We start from the raw sequence: 19,141 nt of genomic DNA on the forward strand, positions 1-19,141 counted from the left end.
AAATGGCTCGAAGAGAATGCTGGGCTTAACAGGCTCTTGCAGGGTATGGGGGGCCCCTTTTCACTTCTGCCAGGCTTCCCTGTGACACCGGGGTTCTCAGGTTGTTTATTGCCAGCAGACCTGAGCTATTTCTGAAGGATGAGAAAGCAAAAGCAGCGACCCAAATAGTCAATAACCAAACCTTGAAGCCCTTGAGCAAGAGGGAGACAGTGTATCACTTTTCTCTACCGACTGAAAATTCGCGGGACTTAGTAAGGGGGCGGTTGAGGGATTCCGCTCAGGGTCCGCAAGTATTTAAGCCTGTGCCTTCCCTCCGCGGAGAGAAATGAGCGCCGGAGAGGGGGACGGACGGTGTGAATGGCAGAAAGGATACGAGAACATGGGTGTCATCTGTACAATTCCGTCACTGAATGGGAATGAGAATTCTCTGTTCCAGTCTGAGGTCCAAGTCCAAGATCTAGCACAACAGACACACTTTCAAGAGCGTTCATGTGACCACGAATCCCTAGACTGTAGACTGAAGGCAGTGACCTTACATACATAATTCAGTGTTTAGGTCCAGTTCCTATGACAGTAAATGGCACGGGACAAACAATAAATACACGTTGAAGGATTTTTCTTTGAATGAATATAAAGAGTTTATTTAGTGCGTATTTGGGTATACAACAACAAATATTAAACAACTTTTTTTTTAACTTTTTTTGTGCACAGGACAGAAAACTGCCTGTACATGCTATGTTCACTTTTGGAACACAGATTTTAACAATTATTAATGCACGAAATCTTACGTGTCATGCAACTCTATGCCAAGATTCCAACTTTCTTCCATGCAACAGATATGAAGATCTAAATGGAAACCTAGCTAAGTCTTAAACACTTTTCCAGAAGCAAGTATAAGTATATGTTGTTTAGGCGTAACCAGTCTTAACATTTCCTTGTACACGATATTCACATGCCAAATACAACGACGGGAGGACTCGAACATATACAGATAAGACATTTCTTATTTTAACAACACAAAAGACGACGTCACAGCTCCACAGTTTCTGTCTTTATACAAGAAGCCACAACAATAGTTGAACATGATAACACAAATGGAATTAAGAGAAATCTACACTTGAGGATAATCTTTTTTCTTTTAAGTAATCTTTACTGACTGGGGTTGACAATACACCTCAATTTCTATGCACGGAATACAGTACAAGAACTTGACCAGAATACGCTACAATTCTTAAAAAAAAAAAAAAAAAAAGGTAGAATCACAAGAACACTGTTACCTTGAGCCTGAGATGCCAATTCTGATTCAACCCTGAATTTGGTTGATTTGGATTAAGTGACTCAGAGTCAATAGAACCATTGAATTTCAGAAATCATAAAGTTGCACTATTACCAAAGTAAAGAATCAAGCGTAGATAGAAAACATTAAGCCAAGAAAACAACACAGGTCACATAATTTTGTTTGCCCCTACAAAACATTTAAGCAGTTAGTTTAGTTTAGTTTTGTTTTGATTTTTTTCTTTGTTTTTGTTTTTGAAGAGCAATTGTGGTCTTTTAAATTTTCTTGGTTGGAGAGCAAATTTTGATCAGCATTAGTGCTGTGAAATGTTTTTGGCTTGTCATCCCCAAAGCACAGGTGAGATCATGGGAAAATTGGGCAGTCCTTCTCCAGGATTTAGTTCACTGACAAAGCTTGGCATTCTTTTGCACAAGCTCAATAGAAGTTATGGGGCGTTAGTATGGATGGTAAGAAGGTGTCACGGCAGAGAGACTAGTGAACTCTGCCTGTCTATTTGGTGAACGTCATTGACGACTGTGAACTTTGGGGGGAAGGACTGCTAGAATTCAACAGCACCTGGAGGTAAGGTTCTGTTACAGAGCCCTTGTTTTGCCCTCACTGGCTACGTTGATTCGTTGTGGCTCATGGACTTGCCTCCGTTCAGCACGCCGGAGACACTTCTACTCTTGGTTGGGGTCCCGCTTCCAGACCGGGAGAACTCCGTGAGGTCGTGCAGTGACGGCTCCTTGTACATGGCCACTGGAAAGCAGAGAAACACGGGGTCAGAGGCCTTCGAGCGTACACCCTGCGTGGGCCCTCATGTTGTCTTCTGGCCACTCGGCTTCCCTGCTCTAGGCTGAACATGGAAAATGCTGCTTCTGAGGACTCCACTGAGAAGCGACGGGCTCGGCTTGAGCAAAACCTAGTCTTTGGTGCAGTAGCGTGCAAAGAATTCTAATGCTTCATTCCCATCACTTATGGTTCTATACATGAGGGCATTAATGAAAAATGCATTTTAGTAAAGCTCTTGGAAGTTTAAATATAATGTACGGCATGCTGTGCAAGCCAAATATTCAAATGTAAAACATTTGGAAACACTAGTTTTTATCATGCTCGAAAGGCTACTCTCCAAGAGCATAAATATTTAGCACAAGTCGTAATGCAATACATGGTCCGTGGTCATGTTGCGCTGGGAGTGACACCACGAGCTGACACAGCACCCACAGTGAGCTAGACACTGTGCTCAGTGCTTCAGGTGCATTACCTCGTTTAATCCCCCAAGAATCCTATGACTTGGGTGCTCTATCCGTATTTTACAGGTGAGGAACACAGGTCAGTAATCCAGCCACACTCACCCAGTGAGGACAGAGGGGAGTTGGGATTCCAATCCAGGTAGTCTGGCCACAGAACACAGGCCTCTGAGCTGTGCCATGTGGATTCGATTGGACCGTCTGTTGCTACTCTTGCCTCGGTTCTGGACTCTAAGCCAATGACTTCTTGGAGGTCTCGCTCTGCTTTGGCCACATCCTCAAGCCCATCTCTACCACGTCTCAGCTACTTGTAACACCCTTATCTCCTGCACCCCACTGCTCTCTCTTACCCTTGCCAACTGGCTACTGCTGCCAAGAATGACCGCAGGCCAAACTGGGAAACTGTTGGGACAATATCGCTGGGTCCTTCCGGGGGGCCCAAAGAGCTTTGCGGTTAAGTGTTAAGCATGCATACATTTGAGCATCTGTGCTTCTGTCCAGGGACCGTTTTGGCAAGATTGGGGTTCTTGGCTGTCCTGGGTTAGCATTCAAGCTGCCCCCACGAGAGCGAGGTTTTACTATCTATACATGTACTATGGGAAAATTAAAATCGGAAGATTAGATGCTATTGTCAATGCTTCATGTTTTAAGTGTTATAAAACGTTACTAAATTTCCATATAATTGCCTTTAATGGGGAAGAATTACGCTCCACTTAAGCGAAGCATGATGGTAAGGATTGCGTTAAGTAAGGGCACTCGCCCAATCTGCAGTTCCTAGCACATCAAGTTTACCTTTGAGTGGTTTGGGCAGAAAGTGAGCTGCAGGCTTGTTCTTCTTCACATGGTTTCCTTTCATGATCTCCCCTTCTTTGTTCAGACCCAGATACCACCCTCGGCCGGACTGCTGCTGGCGGTATATCATCGAGGAATATGTCACGTAATAATTTTCAAACACCGATTCTTTGAATTTGCACTCAGGTGTAAAATGTTCCTGGCAAGACAAGTAAATAAACCAAAGCTCAATATTTATAGCTCTGAACTTCATGGAGAACCGTGAGCTATTGACCTTTAGGAGCTCAGGACAGACTTTGTTCAAGCCCGTATGATCAGCAGCGCTCTATTTTAATGGCATAAACTATTACCACTGGAAACCAAGCCTATATATAACTACATATAATTCACGTGATGCTTTGGAAAAAGCCCTAAGTGCAAGTACCCCTGATCAATGATTAGCTCTCTTTGTAATAAGAGAACGGAAAAATTACAACGAGCTTCCTAACTGCAATATATTGGACAAATGCAAGAGCTAAGGATCGGAAAGATCAGTATAAAGCTGTCACACGAAACTTTGTTCCCTTCGGAATTAAACATGAGAAAATAAACATTTGGTCCTTCTACTTAATGTTCATAGGTTCTCCAGTTACCATGTGCTATAACTGTCAACTGCCGGAGGCTGAAATCTGTGTTACCCTGGGACATTAGTGGCTGCCTGCATTTCTAGAGGGATGCTACAAAGAAAGGCGACCTTTTGCTTTTAGGTAAACCAAATCGATTTGTTTTTTAATCACTGGACCTTGACTTAAAAAAGAAAAAAAAATTCTCCCCTCACCTCATCCTTGTCTTACAGTAATGTTTACAAGCAAATCGATAGAGAAGCAAGGAATTTACAGTAATTCCACAAGCAGACAGGAGAGAGCAGCCCAGGGGACTCTGAATCCTGGACTGGGATTTCTGCCATGTGCTTGGCCATATTTTCTCTGGATCTGCCCATACAAATGAAGGGGTCCTGATCCAAGAGACTATTACAGAAAAAAAAAAAAAAAAAACCAAAACTAAACTAACAAACAAAAAAACCCAAAGCCTTCTTTCAAGTGTTGTGGATTTGTGTGTATGAAATAAACAGCCATTAAAAGTGGCCATTTGTAAGCCAAAGGAAATGAGCAGCAGATTCTCATCTCTAAGGAGCCCATGGAATAGGGGAGGGTCCATCCGTAGTGGGAGACAAGAAGAAGAATGCTAGCGGAACGCCAAGTGACAGTGGCACCAAGGAAACCATTTTAGATATTTGCTAAATTGCTGAGATGCTCATCAGGAAGAACTGCTCATAAAACCCTAGAAAGAAAAACACCTTGTAAAATACCATCTGTTTTCTGGACACCAGCCCTTTCTGAACCATGCCTTTGTGGTCCTACTGTCCTCTGTTTTCACATCAGATGTCAGTCTAAGCGATGCACACTATCTAAACAAGAGAATCTGAAGTTCTCTCACAATCTCAAGTCACTTCAGCAAAGACGGACTGGTTCCTCACATGGGGCAGCCTTTCTCTGAAAGTTAAGCCACAGTTTCTTTTCTTTTGGGAATCCACAAAACCTGTTTCACTCCGTAAGCTCACCAAGTCTCCCCATCTGGCCTCTGCGGCACTGACTGGAGTCATCTCTGGGGGTTATTTCAGCCTAGGGGCATACTCCATAAGTCTTTCAAAGAGTCACACAAGTTCAGCCTGCGCAAGAAAAAATGTATTTCCAAGGCAATGATCCCATGTAGGAAGTTCCATTTACGGGCTGCGAAGACTCCCTTTTGTGGGATTCTCAACAGGGAAATCCAGTGTATGCCTATACAGAAATGTGACTAGAAGTCTCCACATTTCTTCTAGCGATGAGGATAGTTGGTAGAACGTTGCTGAAATTCTTTGGGAGTAAAATCACCATTTGTGGGGGGTGCCTGGGTGGTTCAGTCAGTTAAAGTGTCTGCCTTCAGCACAGGTCTCAGGGTCAATATCAAGCCCCACAAGGGGCCCCACGCTCAGTGGGGAGTCTGCTTCTCCCACTCCCCCTGCTTGTACTTTCTCAAATAAATAAATAAAATTGTAAAAAAAAACCACACACACAGAAATCACCATTTGGGGGCAAAAAAAAATCTCATCCTTAGAGGGTGAGTTTTACTTTTATAAAGAGTCATAAAACATTCAAAAATAAATATGGTGGGGGTGCCGGGGTGGCTCCGTCGTTAAGCCTCTGCTTTCAGCTTGGGTCATGATTCTGGGGTCCTGGGATTGAGCCCCACATCAGGCTCTCTGCTCAGTGGAGAGCCTTCTTCTTCCCTCTCCTGCTCCCCCTGCTTATATTCCTTCTCACTGTGTGTCTCTCTGTCAAATAAATGAAATCTTTAAAAATGAATAAATAATAAATACAGTGAGCAGCATGTGTGATGGAGGTGAGTGATTCTGCGTAGGTGTGTCAATACTGTATGGCGGACTCCCAGATGGTGGGGTGGGATGACTGCCGAGGCAGGTCCCCCAAAAGGGCTGCAGTTAATGTCTTGTGTGATGACAGCCTTCATGGATTCATTTATAACACACGGTTTCCACCAATCCTCTGCACTGCGTGCTAAAAGTTTCCAAAACCTTCCCAGGTATTCGCAGCAGTTGGCCATATACCCAGATGATTTGGACACGAGGTGTGCTGCCACCAAGCACAGAATGGGGGACACAAAGGAGGCATTTCATGAGAACGGAGGAAGCCCAGTTTCACTCTGACTGGGGCACTGAGGAGGGACAGGCTTCACAGAGAGGGTGTTATTTTAGGTGAGCTCTGAAGGGCAGGAATTCAACACAGAAAGAGGGGAAGGATACTATTTGAAGGAGCCACAGTCACTTGAACCCCCACTTCCATGTCTCCCCTGTCTCAGTCATTATCGCCCACCATCCTACCCTGGTAGCTGCTCCTGCTTCAAACTTCCGGGGACCCTGAAATTCACCATCCACAAATCCCTCCGGCCCGTGATCTTGACCTTCCCTTTCCACTGCTACTGTTCCAGCTGGCGCCCTCGGCGCTCTCCGCTGGCCGGCTGTAACGCACCTCCTCTCCGGCCTCTCCCTCTCGGCTAGCACCTTTCCCTGCTAAAGCGACATCCCCTTTAGGAAATTTTGATGGTTTTGCCTGGTTTTACGGTTAAAAAAACTCCTTGATGCGGCACCTAAAATTCTCTATGATTCAGTCACTACCCAGATGTCAGCCTCACCCTCCGCCACAGGGTCATGTGCACCTTTGTGCCTTTCCAGAGGCCACTAATTTCCTTTGCTTATTAGAGTGTCAGTCTTCTGCCTGCCTGCTGGCTTTCCTCGTGTCCCTCAGGGCCAAGCTCGGATAGAGGCTCTCCCTCAGAGGGAACCAATTCTATGCGGATTTATGCTCCCCTAAGCCCTAACAGACACCTCTAGCTCGCCCCGGGGCTCAGGCCTTGCAGGAGCAGTTCCAGATGGCAGGGAACTTGTCTTGTTTTCTGAACCCCCCCTTCTCCTCTCTCAAAAGACCGGTCATGCTGCCTAGCGTACGGCGGACCACTCTGCTCTTGTTTACAGGGTTTGGATTTCAGAGATCCAGATTTAAGCCTGAGAAACTCCGGGATTCAGAAGTACCAACCAGTAAAAAGTCTGCAGGGAACTTCCTTAATACCATATGGAGTCGGCTGTCTGCAGAAGGAGGCTGTCAGTGCACGGACAGAGCCTGTATGAGCGATCGTGTATCTGTTAAGAATAACAGACACTACGCAGATACTGGCACCTACAACATTAGGAGGAAAAACTTGGCGATTGTTACAACTATTGAAAAATGGCAAGGAAGGGACTCAATGAACTGAATGCTCTGTCACATCCTGGCAATTTCTTAGTCATCACCACTAAATTTGGACTCAGAAACTCAGTAGAGAGGAAAACGAAGCCAAAAAAAGAATGTTGAAGCAACCAGAGGAGTGTTCTGTTCTCTGTGTGTGACACTGTCATTTTATCCTGTGTTGGAATGAGTAGGCAGAAGAGGCTTCATTTTTATCCAGTGTGGAAGAATGTGAACATCCCACCCAACACAGGAAAGACTAGCGAAGGGAAGAGGGGTACGGGTGCGTCTCTGTGCCTCAGCAGTGAGTCACACAAAATAACAGGTACTGACTGGGTTGACCCTCCTGGGGAAGCCCTATCCAGAGGATGCCCAGCAGATGTGTGGTGAGGAATCAGCCTGCTCTGACGGATGCGAGGATGAGCGGGAGCGCTCCTGGGAAAGGTACCATCGTGGCCTTGACACGCGGCAGACGTGAAACAGAGGCAGCATCACCCTTTTGGATCTCACATGCAGTAGATAAAAATCTGCTATCATGAGAAATGACCGAGAGCTTTCAAAAGATGCCAAGCGTTCCCTGTGTGGCTTCTAAGAAGTTCCCTGCATGAGAACCAAAGCAAGGGGGCTTTATATCTTATAACTTTTTATGCATTGATTTCTCCTAAAAGTTGTTTCTTGCACATATCGGTATTTTTTTTTCCCAGAGGAATAACATCTTTTTAGTTCATGAAATAATCAATCTGTCTTTAAATCTCCTCTGTATCATCATCTCTGTTCTCCTTGAAGTTCAAGGTTAGTTCTTTTCTCAGTGGATATTGAACCCTTTTATCTAAGGAATCCATACTGGTTAGTTACCATGATTGTATCTTGGGTAAGGAAGAAGGATCTATGCTGAAACAGATCCAGGAGCAAAATCTAACACTTCTTTTTACCAGTGTACTCACTTTATTAAGGGCAAAATTGTTTTTTGAAGGTTGAAATATCCTTGATGAGAAGAAAACATCTGAAACCCTTCCCATCACATTCAGAGAATGTATCGGAGATTACTTACAGCTACAAATGGTCACGGTTCGCCACTGCTAACCGGGGTTTATGACCTCTAGGCAGACTCCGAGAGGCAATGGCAAAGGGATTCACGCCATCCCGTGGTGACGTGGGCTATATGCAAATAATGCCCAGATCCAACAGCGGGCCACAAGGCAGCTTTGCCCCAGGAACAAATGGCTTTGGACTTGTGTAAATTGCCCTTTTCTCTTAGGGTCAGAAGGAGCAACTGCACCCTGGGCTGCGCCTGACACTGAGAGCTGAGGACGGAGAGGGTGCTGCAGGCTCAGCAGTAGCGCGGGCTGCGACGGGGTCTGGCCGAGGGGGGCCAGGCAGGGGACGTGACCCTCAGTGGGTGCTGAGGCTCTGAAGATCGTCATGTATCCTGTTAGTGCTTCCTTTTAATGCACTTCTCTGGAGAGGAATATTTTTTAAGCTGGCTGCATGACTTCCCTCGGATCTAATGAGAGTAATAGTCTGCTGAGGTCATCCATACCTCAGATGGCAACACGAAGCCCTTGGACTTGAACACAGCTGGTGACAGCAGCATCGCACATCCGGGGTAGCCCTTCACATATGGACGGGCTAAGTGCACACGTCCTGCTCTAGAGGAGAATTTCCCAATACATTCTGTCTTATTCACACATAACGCTTTGTAAATCAGGCGCCAGAGAACACGGAAACCAACACAGTTTATAGATACATGAGTGGGCTCTTAAAGACACTTAAAAAAATGAATGTAGTAAAACGACTTCTTCCTTTCAGCGGGTTTTATAAACATATTGTAACTACTCATCTCTCCTTTAATCCTCTTGCTTGGTCCTGTCTTCCGGCCACATTTTCAGTAGCCTGACAATCCAATTAATTTAACAATTACCGCCAAGAGCCAGGGTCACTCTTTGAATTCTGGGCCATGTTCGGACGACAATTAATTTCCTAGATTTAAAGTTAGCAGTTACTTTGGCACATCTGACCCATGCCCGTCAATTATCCCCCGGACTAATGAAAATAATATGCAAATTAAAATTAGATTTTTGACTCCGTTAAAAGATTAAAAAAAATAGATTCTTAAAATAAAAGTCGGACCCATGGGGGTGATGCTGTAACTACCTATATTCTCTCTATAGGTCTCCCCTCGACCAGTGATTTCAAAATCCAGGATTAATTATTATATTCAGGACTTTGATGTTCTCTCCCACGGTACATGTGACGTGAATGAACTTCATTATTATTAAGATCAAAGAACGGGAAGGGAGAGTTTGGGGGAGAGCGAATCGATACTCACCTGGTACACTATAGCTAAGCAAAATTATTAATTCATGATAAACAGACAGTGGTTTGTTCATTCAAACAACCTCTGGACTGTGAGATCCTTGAGGGCAGCTCCTAGCATAAGGCCTGGCTTACGGTCCATGATCAATACACATAGAATGAGATAAATAAATGACAGATTGGAAGAACATAGGAAGGGAGATTGGAAGCTCCTGAGTATGGATCCCGAAAAGGGCGAAGTGTGGTGCACTCAGCGTAGAGGACTGGTTTAGAGTAGATGCTGACAAGTCAGAGCCTGCCTGTGAGGCCAGGGAGGAAGGGGGCCACTGACAGACACTTTCAACTTGAAAAACTGGAGAGGGAGGTGAGGAAGGGGGGCGGGGAGGGAGAGAAAGGGAAGACAAGAGGCAATAATGAAGATATAACAGTGCTTAAGCAGCAGGAGTAAGAGATTTCCTGCTAATAACCAAGATAGGGGTCTTGAACTTCTACTCTTGCCCTCTGGGTCTGCAAAGAGCCAAACATTTCAAGTAAGTTCTATCAGCTTGAGTTTTGTTCAAATGGGTTGAGGGGGGGAGCGACTACCAGTGCTGCTGACCTGCCTGGATTGCTGTACGAGGACCCAGCGAGATGAGGTGTGTGAAAACAGCTCTCTAAACATGAAATGTGGGATGATTTCTCAAAATACATGGCCAGAAAACCAGGGCTAAATAAATACATTCTCGTTTCTTTCCAAGGTTTTTTTTTTTTTTTTTTTTTTCCACTCCGGAATCCATTTATAAAGGCTCTGCTTATATGTGTTTTATTAACATGGGAGAAAATAAATTCTGCCCCCAAATTAGGACTACCCATGAATTATACTTTGTGTTTAGTGCTTTCTTCCGAGCCTGCTTCCCAGAAAACTGTTTAGCCTCCTTTCATTTTTCATCTCTGTCTGCGGCAGGCTGCAAAGGCTGCGGTGCTTCCAGCCACGGCGCTGAAGAAACGAAGTGCTTCCAAATGGGCCTCGTGAAATACCATGCAACCAAATGACTTCCAAGTACGCATGCCACTTAGCAACCCTTTGTAAAGAAATGCAAATTATAATTAAGAAAATGGATATGGGATGATATTTCCTTATAGGACTACAGTGGAATTTCTTGGTAGCACTTTCATATTCCAAGATAGTTCATAGACACTTTGATTTATCTTAGGTAGACCCCACAAAATATGCCAGCACAATATTGTTTTTTCTCAATTCTTTGCAAAACAAAATGACAAATATATATATATATATATATATATATATATTTATATTTGTCAATCAATGGCCTGTTTAAAACAGAATCAGGACACAGATCTCACCATATTTTAGGCCTGGAGTTCATTTAGTCCAATACAATTGGTCTCTTCTGGATTTTCATACATTTCTGTAAAGCAGTCTCACACCAGGGACCACTACCCAGACTGCCAAATTTTACAAAGTGATTCGTTTTATTTATTTTTTGAAGATTGTATTTATTTATTTGAGAAAGACAGATTGAGAAAATGAGTGGGAGGAGGGCTAGAGAGAGAAGCAGACTCCCCACGGAGCAGGGAGCCCCTCGTGGGACTTGCTCCCAGGACCCCAGGATCATGACCTGAGCCAAAGGCAGATGCTTCACCGACTGAGCTACCCGGGCACTTGTGATTTGTTTTATTTTTACAAACACTGAAATAAGCTAGAAAAAAGCAGGAGACAAAACAAACACAATGCATCCCTTACAGAGCCCAAGAGGGGCTGTTGTTTGTGTCATGATACTAAAAAATTACGTGATCCAAAGGCCTCATTCAGTTCCAAACAGGGTCAGCAAATGGGTTTTGCAATGTAAGTCACTTGCTACGATTTGTAAGTAAGATGATGGATGGGCCACATGTCTCCAAAGCTGCGTAACTGGTTCAAGACAGTGTTAGAGTGACCCACCCCCTTGCAGAAAAATACAGATCGTTTAGGCCATGTGATTAGGGAGCAGAAGACACCCTCCATTTTCTGTAAGACAAACTGTAGAGAGACTGTGTGACCAGCATATTAATTTTCAAATCTTACTAGATTTAATCTTCCTGTTTCACAAAAGTCTGTGGTAAAGTAACCTTTTTTTTCCCCAAGAGAAGAACACTTCTCTTAGCTGAATAACTCCCTAACAGTCTTTTCTTGTCTATGATGTGCATTAACTCTGGATGTGGGTTTTTCCTATAGAATGGCTGACCTATGTGTTTTGAGAGGGGAATCAGATATCAGATATGCTTTCTAAAAATAAACTTCCAGGTCTTCTGGTTGCTTTCTAGAATTAATTTGTGCCCACTGGGCAAATATTCTCTGTTACTATGGCACTTTCTCATTTGCGGCCGTGCTCTTCCGAGTAATAACTTCAGAGCCGGATCTAAATCCATCTCCAAGAGGAAGATCTGGGAGGTATCTGTAGTCAGCAGGAGCGGAAGCTTAGTAGGTTGTATCTTTTTAAGGGCTGTTGCAAGCTCCTGTCTAAAAATTCAAAGGCTGGGGACACTGGAAACTTTTCCCAGAGATCCGGTGACTTGTCATGCAAAGGAGAAAGGCTCTTCCCTCGTAGATCAAATAAAAAACCGTGGTAAGGGAAGGGGCCTATTGAAGATGAAATCACACCAAGATAGGTGCATAAGACATTGTAGCACTTTTAGCAATTTGGAGGCTCGTCATTTTGATTTGTGTTGGAGAGTGGTTGTGTTCAATGTGATCGGGTCTGTCTGTGTAGAAGAGGGTCCCGTGGAACACCCAGGAGTCTGCTTCTTCAAAGACTTTCAGAGAAGGCTTCTTATTTTTTCTCTTGCACAGGTCAGAAAGTGATGCTGGACAACACTCACTGCTCAAATGCAAGTCACTAACGCGTGCCTGCCACCACACACCAGAAAACCTCGAACTGCAGGGCAAGGTGCAGAGGCCTAATCTATGAACCGAGGATGAGAAAGGTGTCACGGAGGGGTAGTGGCCCGCCACATCACACCGCGCCTGCGAATTACTTCCGGGGACAGGAAGTTACAAGGAGAGTCAACTTTCTATGAAGACAGTACCTTTCTCTCGTTTGTCCCTTGAAAGGAGCTAACAAGATTTACCCAAAGTCTGAAGGGGGTAAAGTTGGCTCATTCAGCCAAGACACAGATGGAAGAATTCATTTTGGACCCCTACTCTCCAAGAACCTACTGTGGGCTGAGGACCACAAGAGGTCCCTGTGTGTGTGTAATGATCTGTGTGTGTCTAATTCATCTTGACTGTGGCTCTCTGTGGTAACTCCACACCTCTGGCCTGAGAGAGGAGTCTCCCATGTCACAAGCAATAAAACCACAGGTCGCAAGTGTACCCTTTCAAACAAGTCATTGTTGCACAGACGGACGAGAGCTGCGAGGTCAGGTCTCTTTTAAATGGCAGGTGGAGTATCTGCGGAAGGTCTAGGCCTTCCTTCTTTTCATGGGCCCTGTCTCTGGGATCCCTGAAGAGCTCCTTTCAATCCTGCCTCACCTGCTTCCCAGATTCCCAGCTTTGAGCCATCTACCTGCGCTCTGCACCTGCACCCATGAGAGGCGCCCGGCATCCTGGGCCGCACAGCGGGGATCGAGAGGGGCATGGAAGGTGGCGAGCACAGGTGCACGTGCTCACGGCTATGGGGGCCCTTCCCTCGCGTTCACGTGCAGTTTGTGTGATAGAGAAGAGATGTGGCATCCTCGCCACCCCAACTTGAAACTGGCATGAAAACTAGTGGTTGGGGGGCACTTGGTTGGCTCAGTCGGTTGGGTGTCCGACTCTTGATTTCGGCTCAGGTCGTGATCTCAGGGTCCTCAGGTGGAGCCCTGTGTTGGACCCTGTGCTTGCAGTGGAGTCAGCTTGAGATTCCTTCTCTCTCCTTCTGCCCCTCCCCCTGCTTGCACACTCTCTCTCTAAAATAAGTAAAATTTTAAAAAGAAAAAAGAAAACTAGCAGTTGTCAGTGAAAACAAATGAGTGGAGAAGCACCTTTCCACTTCTGGGAGGGGCTCACATGACACACTAAGTGAACGCATGAGAATTCCTTTCCGAAGTGGTTCCTTTTCAAGGCTAACAATACATGAGCTTTGAATTGGGGTATTAAAATATCCTAAGATTCTAAAATTTGCATTACTCTAATGTGTATCAGTGGAACCCACATGATATTTAAAAGAATAATCTGGTATTAATGGGCCAAATGACATTTGCATGTCTCATTTTAATTACTATGCCATGGAAAGTACAACATTATTATCTCGCTTCTTTTGTTCTAAACTATTGTTTTGCCGCTTCTACTTTCATAGTGTAGGTTACTAATAACAACAATAATGAAAAATCTAACAGTACCTTACTTTTAAGCAGTGTCTACTTTTTAAAGTTTTTGACAACTGCTTCACCAGTTATGGCATTCAAGTGACAGATAAGGAACAGTTAGTTGAATAATGATGATGGTAACAAAAGTAATGATTATAATAGATTTTGGTCAACGTTTTTCTTCTCTCTCAAGAACTCTTTTTACGGTTGAGGAAATGGAACCAGAGATGCTAACACACTGGAACCTGGTTTTCCCATGTTCTTCTGGAGAGCTCCAGAGCAGGGAAGCAGTTCCTTCTAGAGGAAACTGGAATGTGTTTCCGGTCGCTGGTGTTAACATGGGAGCTGTCCTTATCTTCAGGCAACCTGAGCTCTCAGGACACTTCCAGGGCTGCAAAAAGCCTTAGGAACGGCAGCCCTAACTGGTCCCGGGAAGGAAGAGCCTTAGCACTGAGCTCAGGCTAAGCCTGTCATCCTGTCTCAGCCCACTGCCTTCTCCAGCTCGCCAGATAGCTTTCCACTAACGCGTTGATTTAAATTCTCCCAGATCATGCCATGGAAAGTTCATTCTACTGTAAAATGTTCATGACTGAATTTCAGCACATTTGGTTTATTTTGTTTGTTTTGTTTTCTTTCCAGTGACCTCTCTACTCTAGGAGGTTGTCAGGGATGACCCCAGAGCACGTTTGCTGAAACTAGGCTTTTGCCTCTTCAGGTGCAGATGTGGGTGATGAGACTGATCTCATAAGGTGTGTGTGTGTGTGTGTGTGTGTGCGCGCGCGCGTGTGCACGCGTCATACACGCCTGTATGTGTTGGAGAGACAGAGAGAAAGAGGGAGAGAGAGAAAGCAGACGTGCTGGGAAGAGAGAGACACAGAGATAAAGCTGGGATGGGGGACAAACAGAGAAAGACAATAAAAAGTGAAAGTCAGTGTGATGATTTGTTTTTCCTAATTCTATAATCCTGTGACCTTCGAGAAATGTCTTCCATCCCTGTATTCCCCACCAAGGTTTAATAGGGAAGGTGGGAAATTGAATTATCTTTCCTCTTTGGGGAAAAAAAAAAGCTGTTTCCTGTCCAAACTCCCAGTTGTGCTCAGAGCTCAGGGTAAAATCTGAAAGGCCTCCCAGGGCCAGGTCTGTTCTCCTGTGAAGTGAGCATCTGTACAGAGGAGCCAGACAGAAGAGTAAACCTATTTCTTCCTGGGGATTTTCCTATGTGTAATACACATACCTCTGAAAAAAACAATGACGACAAAGAGATCCAGGTCTCTTGAAAAACTGAGGATTACTACAGAGAAGTCTGGTGCAAGTTCATTAAAATAAGACACTTTGAATGAATGCCGCCATCATAAAGCGGGTTATATTTTCATTAAGAGCAATGTAACACTCAGCTGTGTATCTATGTGGCAGTCAACACGACAATGGTTCCCGACTTGGGACCAAAGTGCCGTCGCCAGTGATGCCATGCGCTCTTACCATCACATGAGAAGCCACCGCAGTGAAGCCTGGATTCTAAAAATGTGCTTTTCAGGAGTGTTGACACCACGTACCCAGCCGTGATTCAAAAATAAGCTTTGGGTAGCTTAGCTTAAATTCAGTTTCGCTTGTTCTGTCCTGAGATACTGTAACATTTTTATATTAAATTTTTAAAAAGGGTTTTGATGACATTAAATTATGAAAAGAGGCAAATTATGGTTCCTTATCAAAATACGTAATTTAAATTTTCAAATGTTTGTTCCCTGTTACTGTAGTTGAAAACACAATGCAGGAATATAATCTAAACTATGAGAATCTATAAAAGTGATTAATACTTCATAAGCTTTGCACAACCATGACCTACTCGGAATAATTTTTGGCTTTCATTTTCCGCAGTGTAGACTGTTAAAGCATTTGCATGAGAATGCAAAATGCATAAATTATCCCTGCAGGGAACACTTAAAACTTAAGGTAATTATATAGCATAGAAGTGGTTACAAAGAACTCAAACAAAATAACAAATAATTCTACAGTCACCCTTTAAGATGATTATTATTCTGTGCTTCCCGTGATCTCGATCATGAAAATCCCTCTCTTTACAATTACATTCCCATTATCAATTCTTACTTTGTTCTTTTACCATCACGCTCTTACAGCTGGCCCTGAAAATTTGCATGCTGTAAAAGCTGAACTAGACAGCTAGTAGAGATGAATTCTCCGGTTATATTCATGCTGTGAACAGAACCATAACACTCCCTTAATATATCTTATCATTGCACTTTTATACTAAACACGCATCCAAATCAAGTCCTATTTTTTACATTCCTCCTGTTCAAAATCTTTTAATGGCTCCCTGCTGCCTACAGGATAAACTCCAAACTCCCTGGTCTGGTGTTCAAGGTCTTCCACAATCTCGCACGTGTTCCCCTACAACTCTAGCAGTAACGTTCCTCCACTTAAGCCAGACTGGAGAAATGAGGCCAGGACCAAAAGTAGCAGGAATCTGTCTTATGAATGGGCAAGTGTCTCCTCCAACCCAATGGCTGTGCTGTGAAGTCTGGGATGGTCACTGCAGTGAGAGAGAACCGCTCGGTCACAAGGGTATGATATGTAACCAATCCCCACCCCCCCAATTTTCTTCCTTATGTTCTCCACTATTATGATTGTTTTCATTCCAAAAAAAAAAAAAAAAAAAAAAAGGAGCCGAACTTCTCGAGCCTCAAATCTGCCTCATGTCATGGTTCCGTGTACCACACATACAATTCTTTTGGGGGCCACCTGCTAATAATCAGTCCCCCTTTTTTTTTTTCTCACAGCACACAGAGGAAAAAGAGCCAAACATCGGTGTTGTCAGAAACCTCCAGCCTCAGCGCTGGCTGGAATGCAAAAGCACTTTATAACTGATTATTTCTGAAGAGTTTCCCCAGCATCAAGAAAGGGGGTAATGAGATTATATCTGAACAGAAGAAGGCTCAATTAGTTCTCTCGTGCTAATTTTTACCAGGTGGCTGGGGATGAAAAATCAATAATGGGCAAATAAGTGGTCCAAATTACTTAAAAGGTAATTGAGGGGGCTAAAACCACAAACATTCACGATGTGTTTGTACCTAGTCTTATGGCTCGTAATGGCTCCATACAAAGGTGCTGCTCAATGCACGTGACTGGTGTGTGAGAAACCGTATCACCAAGGCATCGTGCCTCTAGGACTCACATCAACAGTGGGATGGTGTCTCCTTTTTTTTTTTTTTTTTTTAAAGATTTTTTATTTATTCGACAGAATGAGATCACAAGCAGGCAGAGAGGCAGGCAGAGAGAGAGAGAGGAGGAAGCAGGCTCCCTGCCAAGCAGAGAGCCCAATGTGGGACTTGATCCCAGGACCCTGAGATCATGACCCGAGCCGAAGGCAGAGGCTTAACCCACTGAGCCACCCAGGCGCGCCTCCTTTTTTTAACGTCTCCGAATAAACTGGGGATGCTGCCACATGACCGTGCCTCCTCTGTTCCTCAGCACTAGGAGGGTACAAACGACAGACACGCCTTCCCCAAGGAAAGAGAAGGCTGTGGCCCTTTGGGGGAGATCACAGTCCTCAGAATGAAACTGCCCCATTTAGCTCCAGACACAACTGGTGAGATGTGGAAGTCCAACTAAAATACAGTTGACAGCAAGGTGACAACTGTCAGGGAGACAGGGTGGACCAGAGGCACAGAACCTGTGCCTAACCCTACCCGAGTTATTTCTCTGGGGGAGCGGAGCGGGGGCGGGGGTGCAACATCCAATTCTCCCCTCTCCCTCCCCGCCACAGGTCCATATTCTCTGCACTCTGGAACCCACTGCTGGAGAACAGAGACGCGGCCCTGTTCTGTGCTTGACGTTCAAGTCCCAACGGTTCAGGGGAGGAGAGAAGACAGTCAGTCCCAAGTGCTGGTTCACAGCAAACAAAGCGTTTTCGGAGGAGCCTCGCTACTCTACCCTGTTCTCCCGGTAAAGCGGGTAAAAGCTCGGGCCCCAGAAAAGAGTTGGTTTGTGTACAGAATCCCCGTGCGGGATTTGCCTGGTGAGTCACAGCTTCTCCAGACAACATCTTTATATAACGGCTATTGTTTTGCCAGATGTGCGGTATCATCTCTGGCTGACTGACGAAGACTGATTATTTGAGATACTATTTTATGGGGATGATACTCATTTAAGTCAACAAGGATTTCTTGAGTGTCGGTCATGTACATTGTCCTTCCTTTGGGAACAGCAGTTGCCTTCCCCAGCCCATTGTCCACAGAGCACTCCCCGAGCTGCCATCAGAAGTCAGGCAAAGCCCCAACCTGTGTCTTCATAGTCAGAGACAACAGACCCAAACTGATTCCTGTGGTCTACACTGGCCCAGCAAGATAGATACCTACTGTAACAGCTTCCTTCGAGGATAAGGCAACTGAGCATTTCTTCCCTTCGAAAATGACGCGTTTGTTAATTTCATAGGTTCTAGTTACATGTTTTGGTGTCATCAGCAGCTAAGCATCTGTCACTTGGAAAAAGTGTGGCTCTCCTGGGTCGAGAGAGATTAGAATAGCAAGAGCTAATGTTGGAACCTAAAAACAGATCCTTCGGGATCACACGAGTGACCGAAGTTACCAGGATGACAGTGTCTGAAAGAACACGGAAGCTGCCTATCCTCTGACCAGCCGGACATGCACCAGTGTAATCACAGGAACCATGAGTGATTGCGGGCAGGCTATGACCATAGATGAGAATAAGGCCCCATTTTGAAATCACCGTCCTGCACGGTGAGATTACTAGATGCCAATCACCAGAAACAACACGCTTTAAACACTGTGGTGCCCCTGAAGTTGCGACCTAGTGAGAGAATGTTCGCAGAAGCTGGATATTTGCTGAAACTCATAGGGGGCAGGAACGAACAGGGAGGCCAGAAGCTAAGTGACCTGAATGAAGGGCAGTACAAATATTCTGAGTAAACACTAAGAGATTTTCCAACCTCATAGCTCTGGGGGTGGCTGCAGCAGCCAGGCCCAGCTGTCAGGGACTTTGCTGGTTTTCCAGCATTGGAAAGGAACAGGAAAAGGCCAAACACGTGCGAAGCCATTAGAACTGCAGTGTTTAAACTTGCACAAACACCTCAGATGACATGTGCAAATAGGAAAGCCAAGGGATGGGTGACCAAACAGCAACCGCTGGAGGGTGGACACGAAGCCAGCATGAGAGAGGCTGCAGATGACAGATCGGTCTTCTTGGCAGCATGAACTCACTGTCCTCCTAAATAGTCTCACTGTTCATCCACAGTTGCTTACCATATTTTGAGGATGCAATAATAGGTTCAATTTTCCCTGAGCCTGAGTCACAGCCTGGGAGTAAATTAGGTGCTCAGGAAGGTGCAT

The 19,141-nt window shown here is 44.8% G+C and overlaps 1 protein-coding gene across 4 annotated transcripts in view; it reads right to left on the reverse strand.

Moving 5' to 3' along the window:
- Positions 1 to 613: 613 nt before the first annotated feature.
- The window catches only part of FGF13 (fibroblast growth factor 13), a 470,827-nt gene continuing 452,299 nt past the window's right edge, over positions 614 to 19,141 (reverse strand). For all 4 annotated transcript variants that reach the window (XM_059157055.1, XM_059157058.1, XM_059157056.1 and 1 more), the window contains 2 exons: positions 3,319 to 3,517; positions 614 to 2,035 (listed from right to left, as the gene is read on the reverse strand). In XM_059157055.1, coding sequence (XP_059013038.1) covers positions 1,899 to 2,035; positions 3,319 to 3,517 — 336 coding nt within the window. In that variant the 3' untranslated portion in view covers positions 614 to 1,898. The remainder of the gene's footprint in view (positions 2,036 to 3,318; positions 3,518 to 19,141) is intronic.

This window comes from Mustela lutreola, chromosome X, assembly GCF_030435805.1.
Source record: "Mustela lutreola isolate mMusLut2 chromosome X, mMusLut2.pri, whole genome shotgun sequence".
Classification (NCBI taxonomy): domain Eukaryota; kingdom Metazoa; phylum Chordata; class Mammalia; order Carnivora; family Mustelidae; genus Mustela; species Mustela lutreola.